Source organism: Mixophyes fleayi, chromosome 2 (genome assembly GCF_038048845.1).
Source record: "Mixophyes fleayi isolate aMixFle1 chromosome 2, aMixFle1.hap1, whole genome shotgun sequence".
NCBI lineage: Eukaryota > Metazoa > Chordata > Amphibia > Anura > Limnodynastidae > Mixophyes > Mixophyes fleayi.
The window spans coordinates 274,588,997-274,613,101 of NC_134403.1; the positions used below are offsets into that span (position 1 = coordinate 274,588,997).

Below are 24,105 nucleotides of genomic sequence, written 5' to 3' on the forward strand. Positions count from 1 at the left end.
TAGATATACAGATCATAGTCTATTTAAAAAGGTCAGAAGACGGGCAATCCGTTTTCCTCCACCTGTGGAGTTGAAAGAGATCGCAGAAGCATCCTGGAAACATCTTGACCATAGGATACGCCAGTGGTATGCTTAGCTCGCCACACCATGCTTCCCTGTTCCAGGGACAGCATCCCTGCAGGACTCCACTGACTGTAAGATAGAGGCTTTCTTAAAGTCCATCTACACTGCAGCAGGTACTTCATTCAGAAACATGTTTTCATCAGCCTGGGTTGCTAGAGCTATGAAAAAATGGAGTGACCAGTTGACTACAGCTTTGCAAAATTCTGACTTACTTCCCCTGGCCCTTCACCTCAAGGAGGCTTCAGGGTACGTGCCCAGAACCCAGCTTCCATTTCCTCCTTTGTTTCAGCAACAGCAGTAGTGGCAAGGAGGGCCCTATGGCTGAGGTCATGGGATGTGGACACTGTATCTAAGAAGTCCATGGAGTCCCTCCTTTATTCCAGTGGAGTGTTATTTGGCCCGGAATTGGACAGCATAATTTCCCAGGCCACAGAAGGCAAAGGTACCTTGTTACCAGTCAATGTCCCAAAGCCTAGGACACCCAGATTTGGCTCATTTAGTAGACAGCCCTTTCGAGGGCGCCCATGTGGCATGGGCCAGACACTCAGGTCCAGACCATCTGGCACCAGAGGACACTCGCACCGAGGTAGGTCGTCCTCCTCCTCCACAAGTTGTCCCTCTTCTAAGCTCCCGGATAAACCGGCAGCGTGACGCCCGCCCCCCCTTCTAGTGGCAGTGGGAGTGGGGCGACGTCTGCTTCTGTTCAGAGATCAGTGGGCAGAGTCCTCGGAGGACATAATAGACCTAGTGGGCCCAGTCCCTCATCTGTTTTTTGCAACCAGCTTGCCCTACCACCCACAAAGAAGACTGGCAATGCTTCTGTGTTGCCTCTCTTCTTTCTGCAGGAGCTATCCGAGAAGTTCTGAAAGACCAAAAGAGACAAGGATTTTACTACAACCTTTTTTTGGTCCAAAAGCTGGATGGCGCCTATATTAAACCTTAAACAGTTAAACCTTCACCTGCAGGTGGTCAGAGTTTTAATGGAATCCCTGAGGTCAGTTATCAACGGACCTGGAGGCAAACCAGTTTATGGCGTCGATAGACATCTAAGACGCCTACCTCCATGTTCCTATCTGGAAGGCACATCAGGCTCTTCTCAGATTCTCCTTAGGATCTTCTCACTACCAGTTCACGGTTCTCCCATTCGGCCTTGCAACTGCACCAAGGGTGTTTTACTAAAATTATGGCGGTGATAGCAGCTTCTCTTCATTCCAGAGGTGTGCAATTAGTGCCCTAGCTGGACGAATTACTAATCAAGTCTGCTTCGTGTCACCTGCTCGAGCAACATCTTCAGCTTGCCATCAGGATTCTGGAGGGGCATGGGTGGCTCATAAATCGCCCCAAATCCCAGTTAACCCCTTGCCAGAGAATGACTTTTCTGGGACTGATAATGGATACCATCAATCAGAAAGTACTCCATCCAGAGGACAAAATACGATCCCTGCGAGACTCTGCGATTCAAATTTTGTCCTGCCACACACACCGTTGGTCCTCTTATGCATACGCCTACTAAAAAAGATGGTGTCGCCTTTCGAGACTCTCTCTTATGGTCGAATCCACTCTCGTTGCTGCCAATGGGACCTCCTAAAAAAAAAATGGTCAGGATCCCATCAGAAGTTAGAACGTCAATTGATTCGCATGTCACCGAAAGCGGGACAATCCCTCAGATGGTGGATAGCCCTGGACAACTTGCTAGTAGGCAGGTCCTTTGCCCCATGGCCTTGGATCTTAGTATCCACAGACGCCAACCTTCAAGGCTGGCAGGCTGTGGCTCTTCATCTGAGACATCAGGGGCTCTGCTCCGCTCAGGAGTCCTCTCTTCCCCATCAACATACATGGAAATAAAAGCCGTGGTAAAGGCCTTACAGGGCGCACAGTCTATCCTTCATGTCCAACCGGTCCGTCTGCAGTCCGACAACGCCACGGCAGTATCGTATGTCAACAGACAGGGAGACCCCAGGAGTGCAAGAGCAATGGCGGTGGCTACTCAGATTTTCACCTGGGCTGAAAACCACGTCCCCGTCATTTTCGCAGTCTTTTTTTCGAGGCATTCAGAACTAGCAAGCAGACTATCTAAGCCGGCATGCATTTCTGCCGGGGGAATGGTCTCTTCATCCGGAGGTATTTCAGTCTCTGGTCGTCCAATGGGGGACACCGGACTGAGACCTATTCTCATCACAACAGAAAGGTCCTACAATTTTGCTCGAGGGCAAGAGATCCCTTGGCAGTAGTAGTTGTAATGACAATGCTCTGGGACTTCAGGTTAGAATACCTATTCCCTCCCATTTCCATGATTCTGTGTCTTTCGGAGAGTCAAGCAAGGCAGAATGCCAGTCATACTGGTGGCTTCAGCTTGATGTTGATGGCGGTAGGTCCCAGGTCTTCGGTTACCTCTTCGAGAAGACCTTCTATTTCGGGGCTCATTCCTACATCAGGACTTACCGTGGCTGAATTTAACGGCATGGCTGTTGAAGCCAGCCTTTGGAAATCCAGAGGTTTCTCTTCACGAGTAGTGGATACCCTCTTTAAAGCTAGAAAAAACAGCCTCTGCTCGGATCTACCACCGTATCTGGTTTACATAAATTAGATGGTGTGAGAACCGGACCTGATGCTCTGATTCGTTCCACCTCTTTAGGTTTCTTGCTTTTCTCCAGGATGGCCTGGATGGGTGTCTTCGCCTAGGATCCTTTTAAAAGTGCAGATTTCGGCTCTGTGTTTTTTCACCGTCGCCTGGCAGACATACCGGCTGTCAGGACCTTCCTACAGGGAGTCCTGCATATCCAACCTCTATATGTTGCGCCCAAGGCCTACGGATCTTAATCTGGTCCTTAATATGCATCAAGAACCTCCCTTCGAACCGTTGTAGACTGCGGCGTTACGGTTCTTAAAATGGAAAGTGTTTTGTTTTTTTTTACTTGCAATTGCCTCAGCCTGTAGAGTTTACGAGCTGGGGGCGCTATCGTGTCGAGAACCTTATCTGGTGTTTCACGCCGATAGGGCAGTTCACAGAACAGTTCCTTCTTTCCTGCTAGAAGTAGTTCCGGTTTTCATGTAAACCAAGAAATAGTGGTTCCAATGTTCACAGACGATCCACAAGTGTCTGGAACAGGATCTATGGAATTTCTGGATGTAGTCAGAGCTTTCCGAATCTATGTCCATAGGACATCAGATTTGTCGCACAGATTGTTGTTTATTTTATTTGACTTCTCAAAACATGGTTGGCCATCCTCCAAGAAATCTATTGCTAGATAGCTTACGTCAACTATTAAGGAGGCTTAGATCAATGCTAACTGACCTGTGCCAGATGATATTGTTGCCAATTCTACCTGTTCTGCAGGGGCGTCTTGGGCTGTGCGAAAAGGAGCCTCAGTGGACCAGTTATGCAGAGCAGCCACCTGGTCCTTGGTCCATACTTTTACTAAATTTTACCAATTCAATACCTTTTGCGTCGGCAGACGCCAGTTTTGGCCGTAGTGCTCTACGTACGTGCCGGGCTGTCAAAGCAGTCTCTCCTTTAAGAGGGCTGCTTTAGAAAGTCTCCATGATGGCAGTGTCCCCCAGATAGGATGAAATAGAAAAGAGGATTTTTACACTCTCGCTAAATCCGTTTCTCTGATTCCATCTGGGGACAGATTGGAATCCCCTCGGTTGGAGGACCTTTATGCGAAGCGTGGACCAAGCATGATTTGTAGGTTTTAGGTCTTCTGCAGGTTGCATTCAATTTTTTTGTTCTTCTTCTTAAACAGCAAATTGTTGGAAATCACAGATTTCCGACTATCCGGAACATTTGGTGTCTGCCAGATGGCTTGTACTAAATTCTTTACTTCCTGCTGGTGTCCTTAACCGGGCACAAGAAAACGTCAGGTTTAGAGACTACAGCCACCCCGCTTTTCTCCTGGGAAGAAAAGTCGGTCTGAACCTCCTCAAGACTGAAGAAGCGACAGAAGCCAGCGCTTTCACGTTCTAACATGGTGGCGGATTCCATAATGTTTTCTAAGGAAGAGGACACCTGAACCAGACACTCCACAGACTTTGACTGACATTTGTCCCAAGTCAGCTTGTTAGGAGGAGGGGCATGAAGGCCCATGATTGTGTGTCCCAGGGGAGGAAGTGTCGCTCTGCAAGGCTCCCATGGAAGGGGCAGAGGAGGAGGAATCCCTATTCGACTCATTTTCATGTTAAGTGAGCTGGATAAGCTTCACAATAGACTGGGCTAAGGATATAGCCAAGGTTGGCTCTGCCATCTCGGTGGGAATCCCCACAGGTGGGTGTAGCTGCTGGCCCTCTGCTTCGCATGCCATGCATAGGTCATCCATCCGATAATGGGCACAAGGCAATTTAACATGGCACTTAGAGCCAAACAGCCTTGCTGATGTCATACGGGCAGGCCTAATCCTGGATGTATTCCCCTTTCCAAACATGACCACGAGTTGAGAGAAAATAGAGCGGACAACCATAGAGCAAAATCCCAAGGTGGATGTGGAATTACAAAACAGACACAACACCCTCCTGTCACAAAAGGAGAAGCAGCTGCTTGGGACTATGCAGCCCATCCTCCTGTACAGGTGCCGGTGACTGACTGCAACTTAAGATTGGCTTCACTCTACAAGAAGAGAGAAGAGCCCATTACCTGTAAGCCATGCTTCCAGTGTGTGGTCCCATGTTGGTAGCAGTCATGAGCAGGTACCAAACATGGAACCTCCTAAACCCACTCCAGACATCCACCCCACTGTCCATGGTTGTGTGGATGCCAGCCAGAATATGGAGGGTTAAAAAAAAAATTTAACTGGTTTTAAACAAAACAAAATAGCAGCCGTCAATAGCAGCCATTAAAATAAGTGCCCAGTACTGCAGGGCACTTAATTTTATTTTTTTAGTCCCGGGAGCCTGTCTGGGTAGGAGCTTTTAACTTTTTGAGGGATATTTAAAGTGTACAAGCTCCTGTACTGCACTTCTGTACCCAGTATTTCCAGTGTTCCCCTTTGATTGTAAAAGACGATTAGTTTGCAGTGAGTGGAACAATGTATAGGTCTCCATAATGTATAGTTGTTGCTGAAAATATTGGCACACTTACAGTTTTTGCAAATAATGCACCATTTCTTCTAGAAAGTTGTTGAAATTAAAAATGATAATATATTTTATTTCTGTACAGATCCAATTCCAGATGGGCTTATAGAGGAAGCATGTGACTGGGATGTTGAGATTACGTCGGTGAAGGCCACATCCCAAGCTTTAACTTCTGAAGGCAAACCAGATGATACGGTGAAAAACGATGTTTTCAGTAGAAATCCTCTAACAGAAATGTCTACAAGCAAGAAATCTACTCTATATAAGCAGAAAAAAGTGACCAAAAATAAGCCTACAGAGAGAGAGAGTCAGCAGGAATGGGTAAATGTGGACACTACTAACCAACCTAAGAAGCTAAATAAAACTAGAAAAGCAGAAAAGCCAGTGGAAAGCCTAAGAAGTGACAGTAAAATTCAGGATATGCTGGATAAAAATCCAGCACTTCCTAAAATCCCAAGCTTATCTTCTTTCAAACGTCCTGTAGTCTGTACATCATCCTTTGCTGAGCTTGTTGAAGACTACGAACATTTCATTAAGGAAGGTCTAGAAAAACATGTAGAGATCATCCGTGTCTATACAGACGCTGGAAAGCACGCAGACAAAAATACAGTCAAAAACCCATACAAAGAAAATAATACTGCTGATATGCCTTTAGATGCAGGGAATGTCTTGGAAAAATGTGTTTTCAGCGAGAATTCAGGTGTTGAGCATGACGATAGTAGCTCATCCAGCTCTTCGGCAGAGAATGAAGACAAGAGTGAAGAATCCAGCCACTCGTCGGAAAAGCCAAGGTCTATGGAACTGTCAAACTCTTGCCAAAATGTCTCAGCTGTAGGGTCAGTTGGGGCTGCTGTTTGCCTGCCAAATGTAGATGATTTTCCAGCGTCCATGGAGGATGTGCAGCCGGCAAGCTTGGTCAAAGCCTATGGTTATCTTGGAGAAGAGCCAGTTTTCAATAATGTCAAAAAGTCTAGAAAACGGAGTAAAAAAGTAACCCACCTGTCCAGAAGAGAGCTGTGCCAGGAAACTCAGGATGACATGTACCAACTGGACTATGGGAACCCCAGTGGGTTTCCATATGGCACCATGAGCTATGCTGACTATTGGCGATCATATTATCAAGCATGGCAGACATACCACTCTGCAATTTCAAATTCCTATTATAGGAATGTCTACAAGTGCTCAAACTGGATGTCTGCATACCATATGCACTCTGTCTACCTCCATGAAATGCTAAAGCCATGACCCTTCCTAAATGAAGAAATAGCCATTTTCATTCATGAAATATTTTTCATTTCCTTTACGTTTGATTATCTCAACCCTCTTGCAATTTTACAAAAGTCAACCATTTGACCTAATGGTTCATATAATTAGGTTGAATCCTTGGTTAGGCAAGTGGTTGACCAATAGGAATGCTTGAGGAAGGAGGTAAAGATACTCTGGTTTATTATGGTTAAAAGAAAAAAAAAAAAACAATTATAAATATCATTCCCAAATCTTGTACTGAAAAATACATATTAAAGTCTTTGCGTTAAAAAAAACAACTGTCTGCCAGTCCTGTAACAATGCGCATTTAGTGCCTTTTTAAACATTTAAATAATGTATAATCTAGGTAATGGTGTAAAAAGCATAAGTTACCTTAACTTTTTTTTTTATACATCCCCAATGCTACCATGAGAGAGAGATCTCTTAAATTATCTGCCTGCTGTCTCCTCTTTCATTTACATAGAAAGCCACTGTTATTAGGGTGAATACAACTATGACATGAAAAGGAGATTGATAGTGAAGTAAATAATATCTTAGAAAAGTAGATATTTCAAGAATTATTGTCTTACAATGATATTTGTTCCAGTGCAGATGCGTATTGATCAATCCACTTTAAGATGGCTGCAAAATCTTCATAGAATGGAAAGAAGTATTTTCTGTAGAATACTGGTGCTTCATCAATTATTAAAAATAACATTCTGTTCAAAAAGGAAAAGCAATCCTTTATTAATCTATTATTATGATATTGCTGTGATGTGTTTAGTTAGTCCATTGTTGCACTTGCTTTAATTCCAGTAGTCTGGTTTCAATATACTGCTGTCATAATTCCAGATTGCTTTCATGGCTGCAAACTTCTTATTGTTCAGTAAATAATCTAAAGCAGTAATTAACAGTTTAGTTATGTGATTAGTCTGCACTGTGTTAATAGATTTTTCTCCTATGTGCATTTTTACCAGGACATGATGCAATCATAATTGCTATTTGATGTTAATATGCTTTTTCACTATTTTAGAAATATTATGTTGGCCAACTTACCAATGACATAACTCATGAATAAATTTTGTTTTTGACATTTATGCATTGATTTATTTTTTTCTCTAAAACATCAGCAAAATGTAAGGGTGGTTTTTAATCATCTCCATAAGGTAAGCCTGTTTTATTTATACATATTGCGTGTGTGCTTTTAATGATCAACAATATAAGCAAACAAGGCTTTTATTTGTGGTCTGTACTAGATCTACTATCTTTAATGTGAAAACCATGAACTTAATTGATTCTTTACACTTCAGCAAAGTAACTAATCAATGTTTTAATTTTTGTATTGTACATGTTAAATATTAGCTGTATGTTTTGAAAATGTTTTAAAACGTATATTTTATAGCACACCATAAAATAAATATTAAAGCTAGTTAAGTCTACATATATTCAGATGCTGATTAGTATTGATAGGATACAGCTCCTTACAGGCTGTATATGATTTAGTCTGTAATGTCCGTTGAGGTTACCCAGCCAAGATTTTGATACTATACACCTCTCTATAGGGCATAGAAAATGTATAAATGTAATATATATTGTTTAATGTATTTCCTGTTAATCTTACCACAGGTACATAACCAGAACTCCAGCTGACCCATAATCCGCTGTTCAAGTTTTAGAATATTTCCCTGATGAAATGTAAAGAGTTTATTGTATTGTGGGTGAGTAATCTAGTAATTTGTCTTCATTTGTTTATGAACTAATATTGGTCCTCCTAGCTGCTCCATTGTCAGCAGCCAAAAGTAATACGAGTACCCCTATAAACAAAGTTTAAAATGCATTAATTATCCAAGACCTAATCAGGTGTCACAATTCACTAATATAGCAGTATATGTAACACGTGTTGGCTTTAAAGTTTTTAGGGGTGGTAACTTTTTAAATACCCACCTGTCTCTGTGGCCTCCTACGCCACACACATCACAATACACTATTCTGGGCACAATTAAAAAAAAAAAAAAGGATGACAATTTTTTTATTTATCCTTTTGATGTTACCACCCCTGTGAACAGTGATCTTACTTATCGCAGTCCGTATCCATTTGATGTTAGTATGCATGTGTAATTGTTATTGTAACTGTCCATTTTGAATAACATAACTCCTGCTGTAGATTAAGAGATATTAGAAGTCACCCTTGAGTTATTTGACAATATAGAGAAGCAAGCCGGTTGCTCTTCACGTAACTTCTCAATGACCAGACATTCTTATAGTGTCCTGGGATGTGGTAGCCATGTACTGTATATTTTCTTCATATTTGTAACCCCTATAGCATTGGCTCTATTATCAACAATGTTATATTGTGTTACATGTCTTGGATAGCACATTTGTCAGATTGGAAAAAACACATTGGAGCAATTACGAAAACTCATGCAGATGACTGTGCAAACTTCTCTACTTCTGAAAATTGAGAAGACCAATGCCATGGGACTTCCAGACTACAAACTTGCATAGTCCCAATCAGACTGTAATAGGTACCAACCCAACCAAACCATTCTCCCTTGCTGTGAGAGACACTGGAACATTTAGGGAGCAACAGGGGACGACTGGTCTACCATAACCAGTAATTCTGGAAAAGCCAAAATACTTGGGGATATTTTAGATAAATTAACTTTATGTATTTTTTAATCTGTTTTTGTAAAATGACAATGTAGAATTGCTAATCATTTTTCCTCAACCTTGCCTATGAATTGTTTAATGAGCACTCAAAACATATATAGTCCATGTGTGGCACATAATGACTTTAATCCGGATTGGATATATTAGTTACAGCAGTGGCACAAGACAAATTACTGCAAATTATATACAATTTAACATATGCACTACATTTCAAAAGAAGACAACAGGGTTTAAGCTGCAAGAAAGAAATGATACATTTTCTTCTTTTTGTTTTCCTCACTAGAAGATCTGACCTGTAGTTTTTCTTCTTAATTATTATACAGTACTTCTTGTATTGGTACATATTGATTGCCTGGTAATTGCTTTGCTCATTGGTAATGATAAAAAATAAAGCAATCGTGAGAACAGATTTTGCAATCAAAGACAACAAAGAGAATGGGCTCTGCCATATGTTAAAAAAACAAAAACACAGATGGTTATGTCAAGAAATGAAAACCTCTGAAAAGACACAGAATAGAACAATTACATTGAAACATTTAAAACAATTCTATCTTTTACACAGCTATGCAACATTTCTAGGGCCTACTTTAGGCCAAACCTACACATATGTATCCACAAAATAGTTGTTGGGAATGACTGCTCTTCATTCTGTGGGATATGGATTAACCTCCAAAACACTAAGGAGAATGGCAGTGAGCTCTGCAGAAATGTCTGACGGATTTTGTTTTTTGTCCCGTGCGTTCTTACGTCACATTGCATCTTGGGACATGCAGTTCTAATATATTTTTGTTCTGCTCGTCAGGAAAAGTCCAGTCAAATGTCTTTGGCTCTCAATTGTCTTTCACTGCTGGAGAAGTTACATGTCAAAAGAAAGGAATGCTTCTTGTGCAAATTTTATCTCGTAACTCACACACGAAAGAAACACGCTTGCTGCAGAGATTGCATTACCCATCTTAGTAATGTACTCCCTGAAAAGGGTAGATCGATGCTCATCGTTTCACACCTCCACTTGACATTTTAAACTGAAGTAGTGGCAATTTGATTGTCACACGATACCCTGATGTATGCAAATTAGAATGTTAACATAGTGATGACAGGAACAATTCACTAATAAACCACACCCACCCTATGACAATTAACAGAAATGAGGCCATGCTACGTATGATATCTATGTAGGAGAGAGCGAACAGATTGTTTTATAGCAAAAAAAAGACAAATTCCTGTAATCCAAAAGGGAAAGAGAGTTACAGAATATCCCTGCTTTGATTTGAGTAACACACACTGTTATATGTTGGCTTGGTGAACTTGTGTTTGGCTTTGGCCTGGATTTCAAGCCAGGAAAAGCAGGAAACAAGTATCAGTGGATTTTACATTAAGACAAAACATACATATAAGGAATGTAAGTGAAAAATTGATTTTCTCGACTGCAAAAGGTCAGCTTTTTCTGGTAGAGTTACCGCACATCAAATATACTCATTGAAGAAGCTATCTTGTCTGTTTACAAAGCAAATTATCTCTAATTTGAAATTATATTGTAGTGGGTGTTGTGTTTTCGGGTGACTTGATCTTATTGGCTTGTGCAGGCCCAATTTACCTTTTTTACTAAATACATTGCTTTTTCTTTCCAACTGATCTCTGTGTTTTGTACCAACGTATTTAATCTTGAGGTTTTATTTTTGTTGCCCTTCAGTATGACACAAAGCTTCTCTATGGATTCAGTGTGCAGGGTAGAGTTGTGTTGCGTTCAAGAGCAACAAAAATTGTCTCTGCCTTGCAGATATAGGGGGCTGATTCAATTTGCCTTTAAGGTGATGTTGTAGCATGTTTTTCTTTGTGATGTTTATGTATTGTATTGTATTATGTTCTGCTCACCCCTCGGAGAGGAATGAGCAAAAATTTGCTTGACTGCTAATTGAATTGGCCCTATAAAGTGACACGGACGATTGCCGAAAAGTAAGCAGTGTATTTAGTAAAAGTTGAAGGTATGTACAAAACCAATTAAAGTTGTGTGAAGCTGTAATAGTCTTTCAATTTAAACATGGGGCTGTACAATACCCGTTTTCATTTAAAAAAAACAAAAAAAACTTGGTAGTACCTTTTAGACTGGAAACAGTTATTTAGAAATTGGCATATCCCATTAATAGTGAACAGAAAACCATCTGATCCTACAAATGCAGCTGGAGAGGAAATTTAACCTCACATAATTCACTATATATTTGCACGTGTCTACACTTATGGGTATTCATTTTGGATTTATACATTGCTCTATAAAAGTATACATGATCATAATGCTGCAGTAGGTTGTACTATTGTTATTAATTCAAGATACTTTCCATAAATATAAGCGACATTTAACGAACATTCTGTGCTGTGACTGACATTTCTAGGGTCAAAACTACTGACCTAAATTTCTGTTTGTCACTACAATTGTTGTAACTTCTATCCTGCCGATTGTGAACTGAATAGTTGCTGCAGTGCTAACGTATGCAGGGTATGTGCGGTGCCCATGGTTTGCTATGCTTGCTGGGAAATGTATGTATTTTGTACAATACATGTCTCTACCTTGGTAATAGTTCTTCTAGAACACAAATGTCCAAATAACCATTTTCCTGTACTGTGCAGAATAAAATGAAAATGGCACCGATCCTTAGTCGTTTTACTTTTATGCAGCAGTGGCAGCCACTGCAAAAAGAGAAGTACAATGACACCTATCCAATGGGTAACAAAAGTACAAATGATGCTCCCCGTCACTCAGTATATAAGGTAAAACATCAGGGTTTGTGAGATTTTGATTTTAGTGGTTGCTTGTCAGCCTGTGTTAAAGCGAAACATTGATTATTAGTCCTAGTTTAATTAAATCGATGTCTAAAGAGGCAGGGAAGCATTTTGTATGGATGGATGAATACGATAATACCTGTCCCTAAGCCTTACAAATCTATAAAAAGTCCACTATACCAGCACACTGCAGTTTCATCAGTCTATTATTTCAGTAACACCTGAGGTGGTGCCACAAGAGATCTATGCGAAAACACCAAGGAACCTTTTACACTATATACACTGAGTGCAAAGATCCAGGTTACTCAAAAGGAATAAATCTCAGGAACACTTCAGTGTGCCTGAATTCTTTGCCATTAGAATACCAGAGGGGATTCCCAAGTATGTTTTTGCAGTACATTTGGTTTCTAATGCAGAACCTACAGCGGATTCTGCTTTTGAAATGAGAATCTATAAAGCAGAAAATGATTGATGGTGTATAAACTAAATGCTATCAAAGCTATTTTTGTAATTTTTTTTTGTTTGTTTTTTTTTACTTTTTTTTTTTTTTTTTTTTTTTTTATGCTTCACAAATATGCTTTTTCACAGACAAAATACCTGACAACATCACAGTCTGCACTGCCTGGACTTAGAAGTCTAACACAAAATCATCTAAGAATTAAGAACACCAGCAAGGGAAGATGTATGTACTTGTGAGTGTGTGCTCGCCTCTACAATGTGCCTGATCCAAAATGTGCTAGGAGCTAATCTGTTCTCTGAACAGTCCAATGTCCACTCTCACAGAAAATGCAGGAAAATAGAATTTTCTATAACCGGTTCCCCAAACCCCACCCCAGCCCCTTTGTCCGAACTTTTTCCGAAACACAAAACATTGTGTCGTTTTGGTTGCTGGCAGATTCTCTTACAAGAAGAAAATTGCTTGTGTTTTTCCCTGTTCCCCTTTCAAAACCTTCAAAAACTAATCCTTGTCAATCCCTTTATATTTTTATTTTTGTAATTTTTTAGTCATTTCTTAATGAATAAATATTATCCACTGAAAACCTTAAAAAAAGGTGTTTAGACACAGTGTTGTCAATATGCTTTTGTGTTAACTCCTCTACTTGCCATGAAACTTCCTAGCAGCCAACATCCAAAATATACATACACCTATATGTATGGGTATAGACATGTATGTATATATCCAGTGCTCCATCTCCTTTCCATGGTGGTAAATGGCAAGTTTAGCAGAAGCTTGTCACTTCTTCACTGCTAATTCCACTATTGCAGCAAAAAAGGACACGATACGGCAGCCTTGGTTCGCTACGCTAGTTACATTGTCTTACAACGCGGAAACTTTAACAACGTTGCTTGTACTGTGAATGTTTGTGGTGCGTCCAAGCGGGCTTGCAGGTCTATTCTCACCTTCCGGCGTCAAAGCTGGGGGAGTTGGAATGCTAATAATTGCTGTTGTGATCTGTGCAGCTTTGCAGTTTGATCTTAAGCCATCGTCTGACTTCATGTTCAGGCTGGATCGACTGGAAGACAGAAGATATTTCAGCTGTCAGAAGATACAAAAAGGCTGAAGAGTTAATGTGGTCAAAACAATTCAGGTTTTGATGTTTAGTACTTTTATTGGCTCTTAGTAAGATATTTCCCATACTGGGTATCTCTCTTTCCTATGATAGCTACAGTTCAAAAAACCTAGCAGAGTCAGTGGTTTGAGCCTCAACTAAATTCCAGTTGAAGTTTGTGTAATGAAAATTTATTTTTTCATTGTAAACTGATGTGAAACTACATATAATTGTAACAAATAAATCTTTCCCAGAAAGAGTTTGTCCAAAGGCGGAATCATGTTAGGAATGTAGATAGGGGGCCTCCTATTTAAAATATCATGGCAAGTAAAAACAGCAGTATGGTTGACGTGTGTTCTCCAAACAATTCTTTATTTCCACCATAACAAATGAGGTGAAAGGGGATACTTAAATACAGGTTAAAGATTAATAGATTGGAGTGACATCATATATATATATATATATATCAGTGAGCAGGAATGGTCCTTCATTCTCCCATTTACTACAATGTTTCCACTACAAGAGATAAAGCAGTGTGTACAGAGTTCCCATTCTCAACTACCCCTATTTATTTACTTTACTAGTTACTGTAAAGACATAGATGCCCTAACTTTCCAAACGCTCTATTACAATAATCTACCTACCTTGTGACGGGTTAAGGGAGTTGTGGTGATACCTCAATTTCCTTTCCAACTTTGTTTTGTTTTTTTGTTATTTTTGTTTTTACTATGGCTTGCATTAAAGGGTAGGTATAGCTCCCTTTTTATGTTTGTTTTAAGTATATATTGGATTGAAAATGTTCCATTCTCTTTCATAGTACAATTTGCACTTTTTCAGTTCTATTGTCTTTATACTCAACTTTTGTGCACAATTTATACTGTTCTTTTATATCTGTGTTACCCTGTATTACTCAACATGTAGAAAAGGAGATTGATGACAGACAAATTACAAAACAATAATGTGTTTACTTAATAGAGTGATCTGTGGATACCCAATGATACATCCATGGATGTTACTGTACTTGTTACAATGCATGAGATATGCACACTTGGTGGAAGTGTAATGTTATTAATAACCAATTTATTTATATGCCTATACGGTTTGCAGAGTGTACTTTTGCATGGTTTGGTTTTTGTGCTAGTATTATCTTTGTCAGAATGAATTTTCCTGCAAATTGATTTTCACCTAAAGCTAGCTAGTTGTCTGAATGCCAGAACTGGTGGACTTAAATCTCATCTTCTGAAAGAACAGGTTGCACCTCCTTCCATATTACTTGGAATCAATGTAGCTACTAGTGGTGTACATGTTTTATTTGCAGTATCTAGTGCCATTATACACAAACTGATTTTTATTTTGTAAACATTCATTCCAAATAATATTGTATCTTAATTGTGCTACTCTACTACCTTTGCTGGAAATATGTATAAAATCTATTGGTACATACCATCATTGCATCTTAATATCCAAAACTGCCTTTCAGACCTGGTCCCCTGTTGTATTTAGAATTGCTTCAACTAACAGCTCTATTTACTAACTAAGCCGTACAATGACTTTTTTTTATTGTTCCCAGCAAAACACAAATATGCTCACAATTCTTATTTAATTTCATGTAAGAATTTGTTTACTCCAGATATATTCCATTGATCTATTGTTTTGTTTCATTCTGCCCTAGTTCTGATTCTGCATAAAGCACTTCTGTTATATATTGCCCATACCTTGTTGTTAGAGATGGTTGATCTCCACACTGGATATGAATAGTGCTGAGTTCTTGCATGCTACGCAGCCTCGTGGCTGGCACATTGGAATTTGGGAGATGTGTGGTCTTCTTATTCCGACGAGAGCAGCAAGATGTGGAAAGACCATGATTACTGGACAAGGATGGACTGCGGCTGGATGGGTAATTCTGCATGGAGCTCTCTCTGCAGTTCTGTTCAAACATCTGTTCATCCATGAACTCATGGTTCTGTGGAGAAACAAAGTCTTAGTGTCTAATACAATATACATACTATAACTGACAATTCAGAAAGTACAGCTGTTCTATACTTGGGAATCTGCATCATTTACTTCTATCACTTTACCATATAGGACCAACAACCTTCAAAACTAGCAAAATGTAGCCTACTGTAACAAATCATCACTTTACAGCTCCTGTTACTAATAAATATTACGTGTGCCTACTGGGAAATACTTTTATCAGCTTTCTCTTTTTTGGTTGAGTTAAGAAAAACAGTTTTAAACCATTATTGCACAATCGTGGCTTCTGTCTGCAGTCAGACAAAGTCGGAAAGGTTTACAAGCCTTAAATGAGTTTTTGAGATCCAGGCTTATATAATTTCAGGTCATTTTGAAGAATGAAGAAATGTGTTACGACTTTGTAAAAATAACACCATTAAAGATGCAATGTACTTCAATTTTATGGCACGCATAAACCTAAAAAGTTCAATAATCTTTGTTTTGCCTAGTGTGCAGTATTACTGCATAGCATTTACTAGAACATTGTATTAATTCATATGAATGCTATGTTCTCTCTCGCCAAACCAGACAATGTAATGCACGGATGAGCAGATTCCCATGTACAGCACCATTCCTAACAAGTTCTTTTTGGTACAGGACTAGACAATAACAATTCAGAGCAGGTTACACAGAAAGCAACTCAAAACCAAGAGTGGGCACATTCACTGTTTTGATGTAGTTTTTAAACTCCCAGGCAGTATTTTTGTTAAACAAAGTCTCTTTGTATTTAGTAAAACTACATTCAGGGACGCAGGCATGGTGGCACAACAGGCTGTGCAGGGAGGGAACGCTGCATTACTGGTTGCCATAGCAAAATGAGCTTTGCTGCATATGCCAGATCCCACACATGCTCAGAAGCAGAGAGTGGGGGGTATGGGGAGAGGCTGCACCCCCCGCAGTGGCAGTGGTTTCATTTCTGGTGCAGTGCCTGGAAAGTTGTTGTTTAAGGTATGCATTCCTCTTTTCAGAAAGCAGATTAGATATATCTAAGACTGCAGACTTGCCAGGAATCATCATCATCATCATTTATTTATATAGCGCCAGCAAATTCCGTAGCGCTTTACAATTGGGAATCAAAAATCTTCAGATGGTTATTTGAATTTTTATTATTACAAACTTTACTGTCTGAAGTTTTTCTTTTTGTATTTTTTTTTGTCTATTACAGGTGGCAATCTAGCCTTATCTCAAAGCTTTCATATTATTTATGCTTAAATAACTGCAAACATTTAAATATTTTATATCTACAAACAGGTTTTGTATAAAATCAACATGTAAAAACAATAGATTAGAGGGAACAAAAACGTGAACTTGCCCATTCTTACTTAAAAACATGTATTGAGAAATAAAATGAATACCTTGATAGTGGAAGTTCGTACAGATAACAGGGGATCATCCACAAGATAGGACAATCCCTACAGGACAACATGCCAACAAAAGATAAGAACACGATTGATTGTACATTCCAGCATTCCATTTCTCAGCCCCAACGTTCCAAATTGCACATGCAGGGTTTTAAAGAACAAGGAGATGCTTCAAAATCACAAGTTTGCTTATTTTAAAAGTTATTTACTAAGCCTTTAATAAGCCAATTGAAGGAACACTGGCAAATAGACTTGCTTGCCCTAATTGCATCTAAATATTAAATAGAATATTCTATGCAAAATAAAATATGTGTTTTTAATATATTTTGGTGACATGACCTCAGTGATTCTTAATGCTAAATAATAATTGTAGCTTATACACTAATAACCTGTATATCTGTTAATAATGGATGGACTTGTGAGAATAAAGAAGTTCCCTTGTACTCCAAAACAATGTTTTACTATTTATTCCCAATAGTTTGCATACTTGAACAAAAATTCTAATTATTGATTTGAGGATCGCCTCACTTCTGGTTAGAGATTTCCTTCCCAGACAAAGAGGTAGATTTGCCATAGACAAGCATACCAATACATTTTAAAGCTGGATTGTGAGGTTCAGAGATATCTACAGTAATTGGCAAAAGTTTTGAGAGTGACACAAATATTATTTTTCACAAAGTCTGCTGCCTCAGTTTTTATGATGGCAATTTGCATATACTCCAGAATGATATGAAAAGTGAAATTAATTGCAATTCATCTGATCAAAGTCCCTATATGCCATGACAGTGACAATGAACTGTATCCCAAAAACAACACTTCCACTGCATTTTAGCCCTACCACACAAGGACCAGCTGGTACCAGGTCACTGATTTTTTTATTAACACTTGTGAGAGTGTTGACTAGGACAAGGCTAGATATCACTCTTTCATGCTGATTGAGTTACAAAAACAAACTGGAAGCTTTAAAATGAGGTTGGTGCTTGAAATCATTGTTGTTCCTCTGTTAACCATGATTACCTGCATGGAAACACGTGCAGTCATCATTGCTTCGCACAAAAAGGGTGTCAAAGGCAAGGATATTGCTGCTGGTAAGATTGCACTTAAATCAACCATTTATTGGATCATCAAGAACTTCAAGGAGAGAGGTTCACTAGTTGTGAAGAAGGCTTCAGGGCACCCAAGAACATCCAGCTGCGGGATCGGGACACCACCAGCGCAGAGTTTGCTCAGGAATGGCAGCAGGCAGGTGTGAATGCATCAAAAAAGCAACTTCTCTTCAGGAAAAATATCGGGGACAGACTGATGTTCTGCAAAAGGTACAGGGATTGGACTGCTGAGGACTGGGGTAAAGTCATTTTGTCTGATGAATCCCCTTTCAGATTGTTTGGAACATCTGGAAAAATGCTTGTCTAGAGATGGAAATGTGAGTGATCCCATCAGTCCTGTGTCATGCCAACAATAAAGCATCCTAAGACCATTCATGTGTGGGTTTGCTTCTCAGCCAAGGGAGTGGGCTCGCTCACAATTTTGCCGAAGAACACAGCCATGAATAATGAATAGTACCAAAACATCCTCAAAGAACAACTTCTCTTAACCATTCAAGAACAGTTTGGTGATGAACAATGCCTTTTACAACATGATTGAGCACCTTGCCATAAGGCAAACGTGATAACTAAGTGCTTGGGGACCAAAACATTGAAATTTTGGGTCCATGACCAGGAAACTCCCCAGACCTTAATCCCATTGAAAACTTGAGGTCAATCCTCAAGAGGCTGGTGGACAAACATAAACCCACAAATTCTGACAAACTCCAAGCACTGATTAGGCATTCAGTATGTGGCCCAGAAGCTGATTGACAGCATGCCAGGGTGAGTTGCAGAGGTCTTCAAAAAGAAGGGTCAACACTGCAAATATTGACTCTTTGCATAAACTTTTAATGTAATTGGCAATAAAAGCCTCTGACACTTATGAAATGCTTTGTAATTTTACTTCAGTATACCATAGCAACATCTGACAAAAAGGTCTAAAAACACTGAAGCAGCAAACTTTGTGAAAAACAACACTTGTGCCATTCTCAAAACTTTGTCATGACTTTATATTGCAATTGGCCCTCAGAAAGTTGTCCTCTACTGAGGAAACCATTGTTACTGGGTTAAAAGTGGCTCCAACCTGAGAAATGTTATACAATGTACAAATATTACTGGTACCTATCAAAAAGAAAAAAAAGTCTATTTTGTTTTGCTGTTGTCACACTAGCGTTTCTGAATGTTTTTTTTCTAGCCAAAAGAACACAATGGTCAGAAGCGAATGTCTGTAATATAATTTAAATTGGTGAACTTTAACCTCTGCATTGCAGCATTGATTTTATTTTCACTAGAGTGGTTTCCTCTATAACCAGTTGTCTGACTGTTAATACTGAGTAGTGCCTTCCTACCATTTCAGGTTATGAGAGTGGAAGCTCCTAAACATTAGCATCAAGCCAATAAATAACTCAAAGATGAGAATATTCAAAGGATAGGACACAACCCACTAGATCAATTAAAATGATATTTTTTTTTATTATTATCATTGTTTAAAATTATTGCTCATCAACAGAACCAATCACTATCTTAGAGCTTATTTAAATTTTTTTTGCATTTTATGATGTATTAATTTTATGAAAATAATGTTTGTGGAGGGGAAAAAAAGGAAAGATGCATATATAGAAGTATAGTGATTAAAATACAGATTTGACTGTATAACCACTAGACATACCAAACAATTCTATGTTTGCTACGCCAATACATGTAAATCAGTGTAGTTCTTTCTCGCTTGTCAAATTTATCTTCTCAACAGGAATTATCCCCTATAGAGTAAGGGGATAACTATAATGTTAAATCCTTACATTCAAATGTAGAGATTTTATCGTTATCCCTTTACTCTTTAGATCCTATGCTATTTGATCTAACAAGTAAAACAGTCATAATTCCTGTTGTGAAGATAAATTTGACAAGGAAGAACTACCACTGAAGATTTTCACATAAGTAACATCACATCATAATAAAGTCCCTCTAAACTTACATATACCACAGCCAATATTTGATATCTAAATTGTAAGACATTGGACACAAATATTGTGACATATACAGATTGTCAGGAGAAGATTAACACATCAGATCAGCAAAATATTGGGAGCTAATAAACATACTCTATTCATTTAGTGAAAATGAGAATAAATAACTATACAATGAGCTAAGGATACAATAAAAATATTGCTCTATTAGTCTAATCTGTATTGTTATTACTATACTCCTATATATTCACCATTTCTTTTACTTCACTTTTACACACCTATTATTTTTATAACATTAATACATCATAAAATACAAAAAAAATATAGAAAAATAAGCTCTACCATAGGGATGGTTTGTGTTCATGACTAATGATTTTAAACAATTATAATAATGAATAATTGATCATTTTAATTGATTTAGTAGGTTGGAGTGCTCTATCCATTCTGATTTTTGAGTTATTTATTGAACTTTAACCCTTGCAGGGCTCCGCAAGTACAAGCTGCCTACATTTTCATTTAATCTGTGGCAATTACATAATTGTATGCCCTGTGACCGAGCTCCTATGACTTTGCCGACAAGTTGAAGATGTTATGTAACATAATTTGGATAAAGCAATTTAGGTTTGGATTTTTCATGATTATGGGCCCGATTTATCATCATCATGATTATCGTGTCAAAAAAAAGGATTGCTGTAATTTACCATTATTTTATAGAAATATGCTCCGAGAGATACAGAGAAAAAGATGGCCATAGAGGCTACTGTTCTGCTCTACTGAGCATGCGCAGAAGCAGAAACTCGATTTGAACTTTCGGTTTTACCATTTAAATGACAAAAATAAAATTTATTTTTATAAGAAACAATCTTTTTAGATAAAAAAAGAAATAAGGCAGATATAATATGTTTGTTAAATAGTATTGCTTTGCTGGAGGCTGGGCAAAAACAATTAATTGTAAAAAGCTTTTAGACAAAAAAAATGGGCTTCCCATACAACAGAGTGGAAGAGGGGTTATTGTTGAATATGACTGATATTTTAAAGATAATAGGCTTCTTGATCCTGTTTTTTCTATAGTTTCCTACTTTACTTTCTCAGAACTTGAATTTTGCCTCATCCTCTCCTGCTCACTTTGTACCTCATCAAATATCTTGAAAGTAAATTTGAAAGTTTGTTTGGGCAGGGATTTCTATACATTACTTTGGTTTATATTCTTGTTTTGTTATTTGGTATTTGCTGCAACCTGCCAATATTGTACAGCAATATTGTACAGCATTGCAGAATATATTGGTGCATTATAAAATGGTCAATAATAATAATAATTAGGGTAGGCCAGGGTGTAAGCTTGATGGTCTTTTGAGCTCTACTATAAGGAAATTAATAGTGATCTTAAACATGTATATTGCACACATTCCATGGAGGAAAAAAAAGGAAATTCTAAATGATCAGAGTACCCACCATATATGTTCCCTATTACACCATACCCACTGGGAATTATAAATCAGTGGGTATGTCAATTACCTCCATATTCTCCCATAAACCTGATTTTTGATTATTGGTCAGAGGGAGTGAGAAAAAATTACCATATTCTAACACATTGCAGCATGTGTTTGAGAATGCAGTGCTACATAACAGCATTTTGTACAATTCACTTTCAGACTATGGGCCAAACAAACTTATTAAAAAAAATAATGCATAACTGAGGGGCTTTATAAATGTTTAAAGCAGTGCAGCAGTAACCTAAACATACAATGTTGCAGTGACATGTTTATAGGCATTTATAAAATGTTGAACACAACAAATGATATCTAGTTTATACTATATGCTGCTATGAATGCAAGATGAGTCAGAAGGCGGTACAGAGTTGGTCTTGCTCCCATGCAAACACGTAAATTAAGTTTATCTCAAAGGAAAACTAGCATCGTAATATAATTGAAGTTTCAAATTTATATTGGAGAAAAGACTTGGGGGTAAATTTATCAAGCTGCGGGTTTGAAAAAGTGGAGATGTTGCCTATAGCAACCATTCAGATTCTAGTTCTCATTTATTTAGTACATTCTACAAAATGACAGCTAGAATCTGATTGGTTGTTACAGGCAATTTTTCCACTTTTTCAAAACGTCAGCTTGATAAATTTACCCTATAGTGTTTATTATACTGCTTCTTTTGGGCCTACATTTCAGCATTTAGACTATGGGCTTTTTTGTCCTACATGTATGTCTGTTGTTGTTTTGTCTATAAAGAGTCTGCTACTAAAACTGTATCCACAATAGCAGCATAATGAAGTGACAAATCTAAATATAAGCAAAAGTAATTCAATAAATTTCAACATTTAGATCATATTTAATTATATATTAGACATATGTTTGTTATTGTCTTCCATTTAATAATATTTATTGGCACATCACCTCATTTATATATTTTCCTGCTACGCACAGCCAATTTATTTGCTGTCTAAATAGAGATTTTGTTTCTCCTCAGTAGGCGAATCTCAAACCAGCAGTGAGCCAATTTGTAGAAAGTATTACATAGCCAATTCACTAGTATTCTGGCAAGAAATTAGTTTAATGAGAAGGCAAAAAAAACAATACAGAAAACTGAAATCAATTTTAGATACACAGGCAAACTCATTCATTTATACTGAATTAGAAGCAAACAACATTTTTGCAACATGAAGCATTTATATAGCATTAACGGTCAATGCTATATAATAATGTAAATGTCACAATGATAAAACTGTTCATTAAAGTTCATTTCCTTTTTTCAATGTATCTACAGATCATACATAGCAGCGGTAAATAGCCCAGTACAACATCCATTATTAGTAATGATTAAGGCTGAAAGTGAGTTGAGTGTTGTGTATGGGGTGGACAGAACTTTATAAAGAGGAAATTGGTTGGAGACAGATTGTTGAGGTTAGCTATAAGGGTCTTTTCTGATATATCTGGGTGGTTCTGCGGGACATTCTCTTCCTGTTATAGACATTGATCTTGGTCTGGAGTTATAGTTTGTGCTTCTTTCTTTTAAGCTGTCTAATAACCGGTTATCTTTTTTATGAATCATTGTCATGTTTTATTGATTTGTACACACTGGGTAAAACAAAACCTGTGTCTCAAATGCAGTATCTGCATCCACCACATGGTGGATACAGCTAGAACACCTACCATTGTAGAGATCATTGATCTCTATGGTAAATCTGTTCACCTCAAATGCCATATGTAGTATTCTAGATGGTTCATGCTCTTTAGTGAGTATGGAGGATGCAGTTACCATGGAGACATAGATCAATGATCTCTACAGTGGCAGGTATTTATGTTGCTGTCCCTAGGTGTGTTAGTCTGACAATGCATGTATTTTCAGCTGTGATATTTTCACTTTAAGACAGATGTAACATGGCTCCTGATGGACAGGCAGAAATATTATATATCCATATATCTATATATCTATATATATCTATAACTATATATATCTTTATCTTTATCTATATATCTATATTTATTATATATCTATCTATCTATCTCTATATCTATACTATCTATATCTATACTATCTATATATATATATATATATATATCTACATCTATCTAGCTATCTATATCTACATCTGTCTATCTATATCTACATCTATCTATATCTACATCTATCTATCTATCTATATCTACATCTGTCTATCTATATCTACATCTGTCTATCTATATCTATATCTACATCTACATCTGTCTATCTATATCTACATCTATCTATCTCTACATCTATCTATCCATCTATCTATCTCTATATCTACATCTATGTATCTATCTATCTCTATATCTATATATATTTCTATCTATATCAATTTGCCAGCAATAAATTTTCCTGCCTGATGTAATATTGAGAATGAAAAGAAGCCGAGAACATCCAGCAGTGCACTGCGTAAAGCAATCTTGGTTTAATGAAAGAACAAAAACAAACATTGTTCCACATACCAGACAATTTTATGTTTATTTTATTTGTTTTATAGGGACATTGTGTAGCCATGCGTTCAGAAGCAGGAGAAGCATGGCTCTAAAATGTATTTTTGTTCGCAGACCTCATTATATAGCCTAATTATGTGGGACTTTTTATGTATTCCTTTCTGCAACAGACATCGTCTGGTACTTGACTTTATGTATAGATTCTACTCCTGTATTGGATGTCCTTCTTATTCGATATTAACAACTGTGACACATCACTAGTGTTATCCAGGGATACTAATGGTATATTAACTTCACTGAGG

The 24,105-nt window shown here is 38.0% G+C and overlaps 2 protein-coding genes across 5 annotated transcripts in view; one reads left to right on the forward strand and one right to left on the reverse strand.

Annotated features, from left to right (window-relative positions):
- Positions 1-9,571, forward strand: part of DDX20 (DEAD-box helicase 20) — a 25,999-nt gene extending 16,428 nt beyond the window's left edge. Inside the window, exon 12 of one of the 2 annotated variants that reach the window (XM_075196245.1) lies at positions 5,276-9,571. In XM_075196245.1, the coding sequence (XP_075052346.1) occupies positions 5,276-6,435 (1,160 nt within the window). In that variant the 3' untranslated portion in view covers positions 6,436-9,571. The remainder of the gene's footprint in view (positions 1-5,275) is intronic. The other variant, XM_075196246.1, reaches the window with a different exon arrangement.
- KCND3 (potassium voltage-gated channel subfamily D member 3) overlaps positions 9,202-24,105 on the reverse strand; it is a 350,111-nt gene continuing 335,207 nt past the window's right edge. For 2 of the 3 annotated variants that reach the window (XM_075196247.1, XM_075196248.1), the window contains exons 7-9: positions 16,799-16,855; positions 15,146-15,393; positions 9,202-13,394 (exon numbers count right to left, since the gene is read on the reverse strand). In XM_075196247.1, coding sequence (XP_075052348.1) covers positions 13,199-13,394; positions 15,146-15,393; positions 16,799-16,855 — 501 coding nt within the window. In that variant the 3' untranslated portion in view covers positions 9,202-13,198. The remainder of the gene's footprint in view (positions 13,395-15,145; positions 15,394-16,798; positions 16,856-24,105) is intronic. The other variant, XM_075196249.1, reaches the window with a different exon arrangement.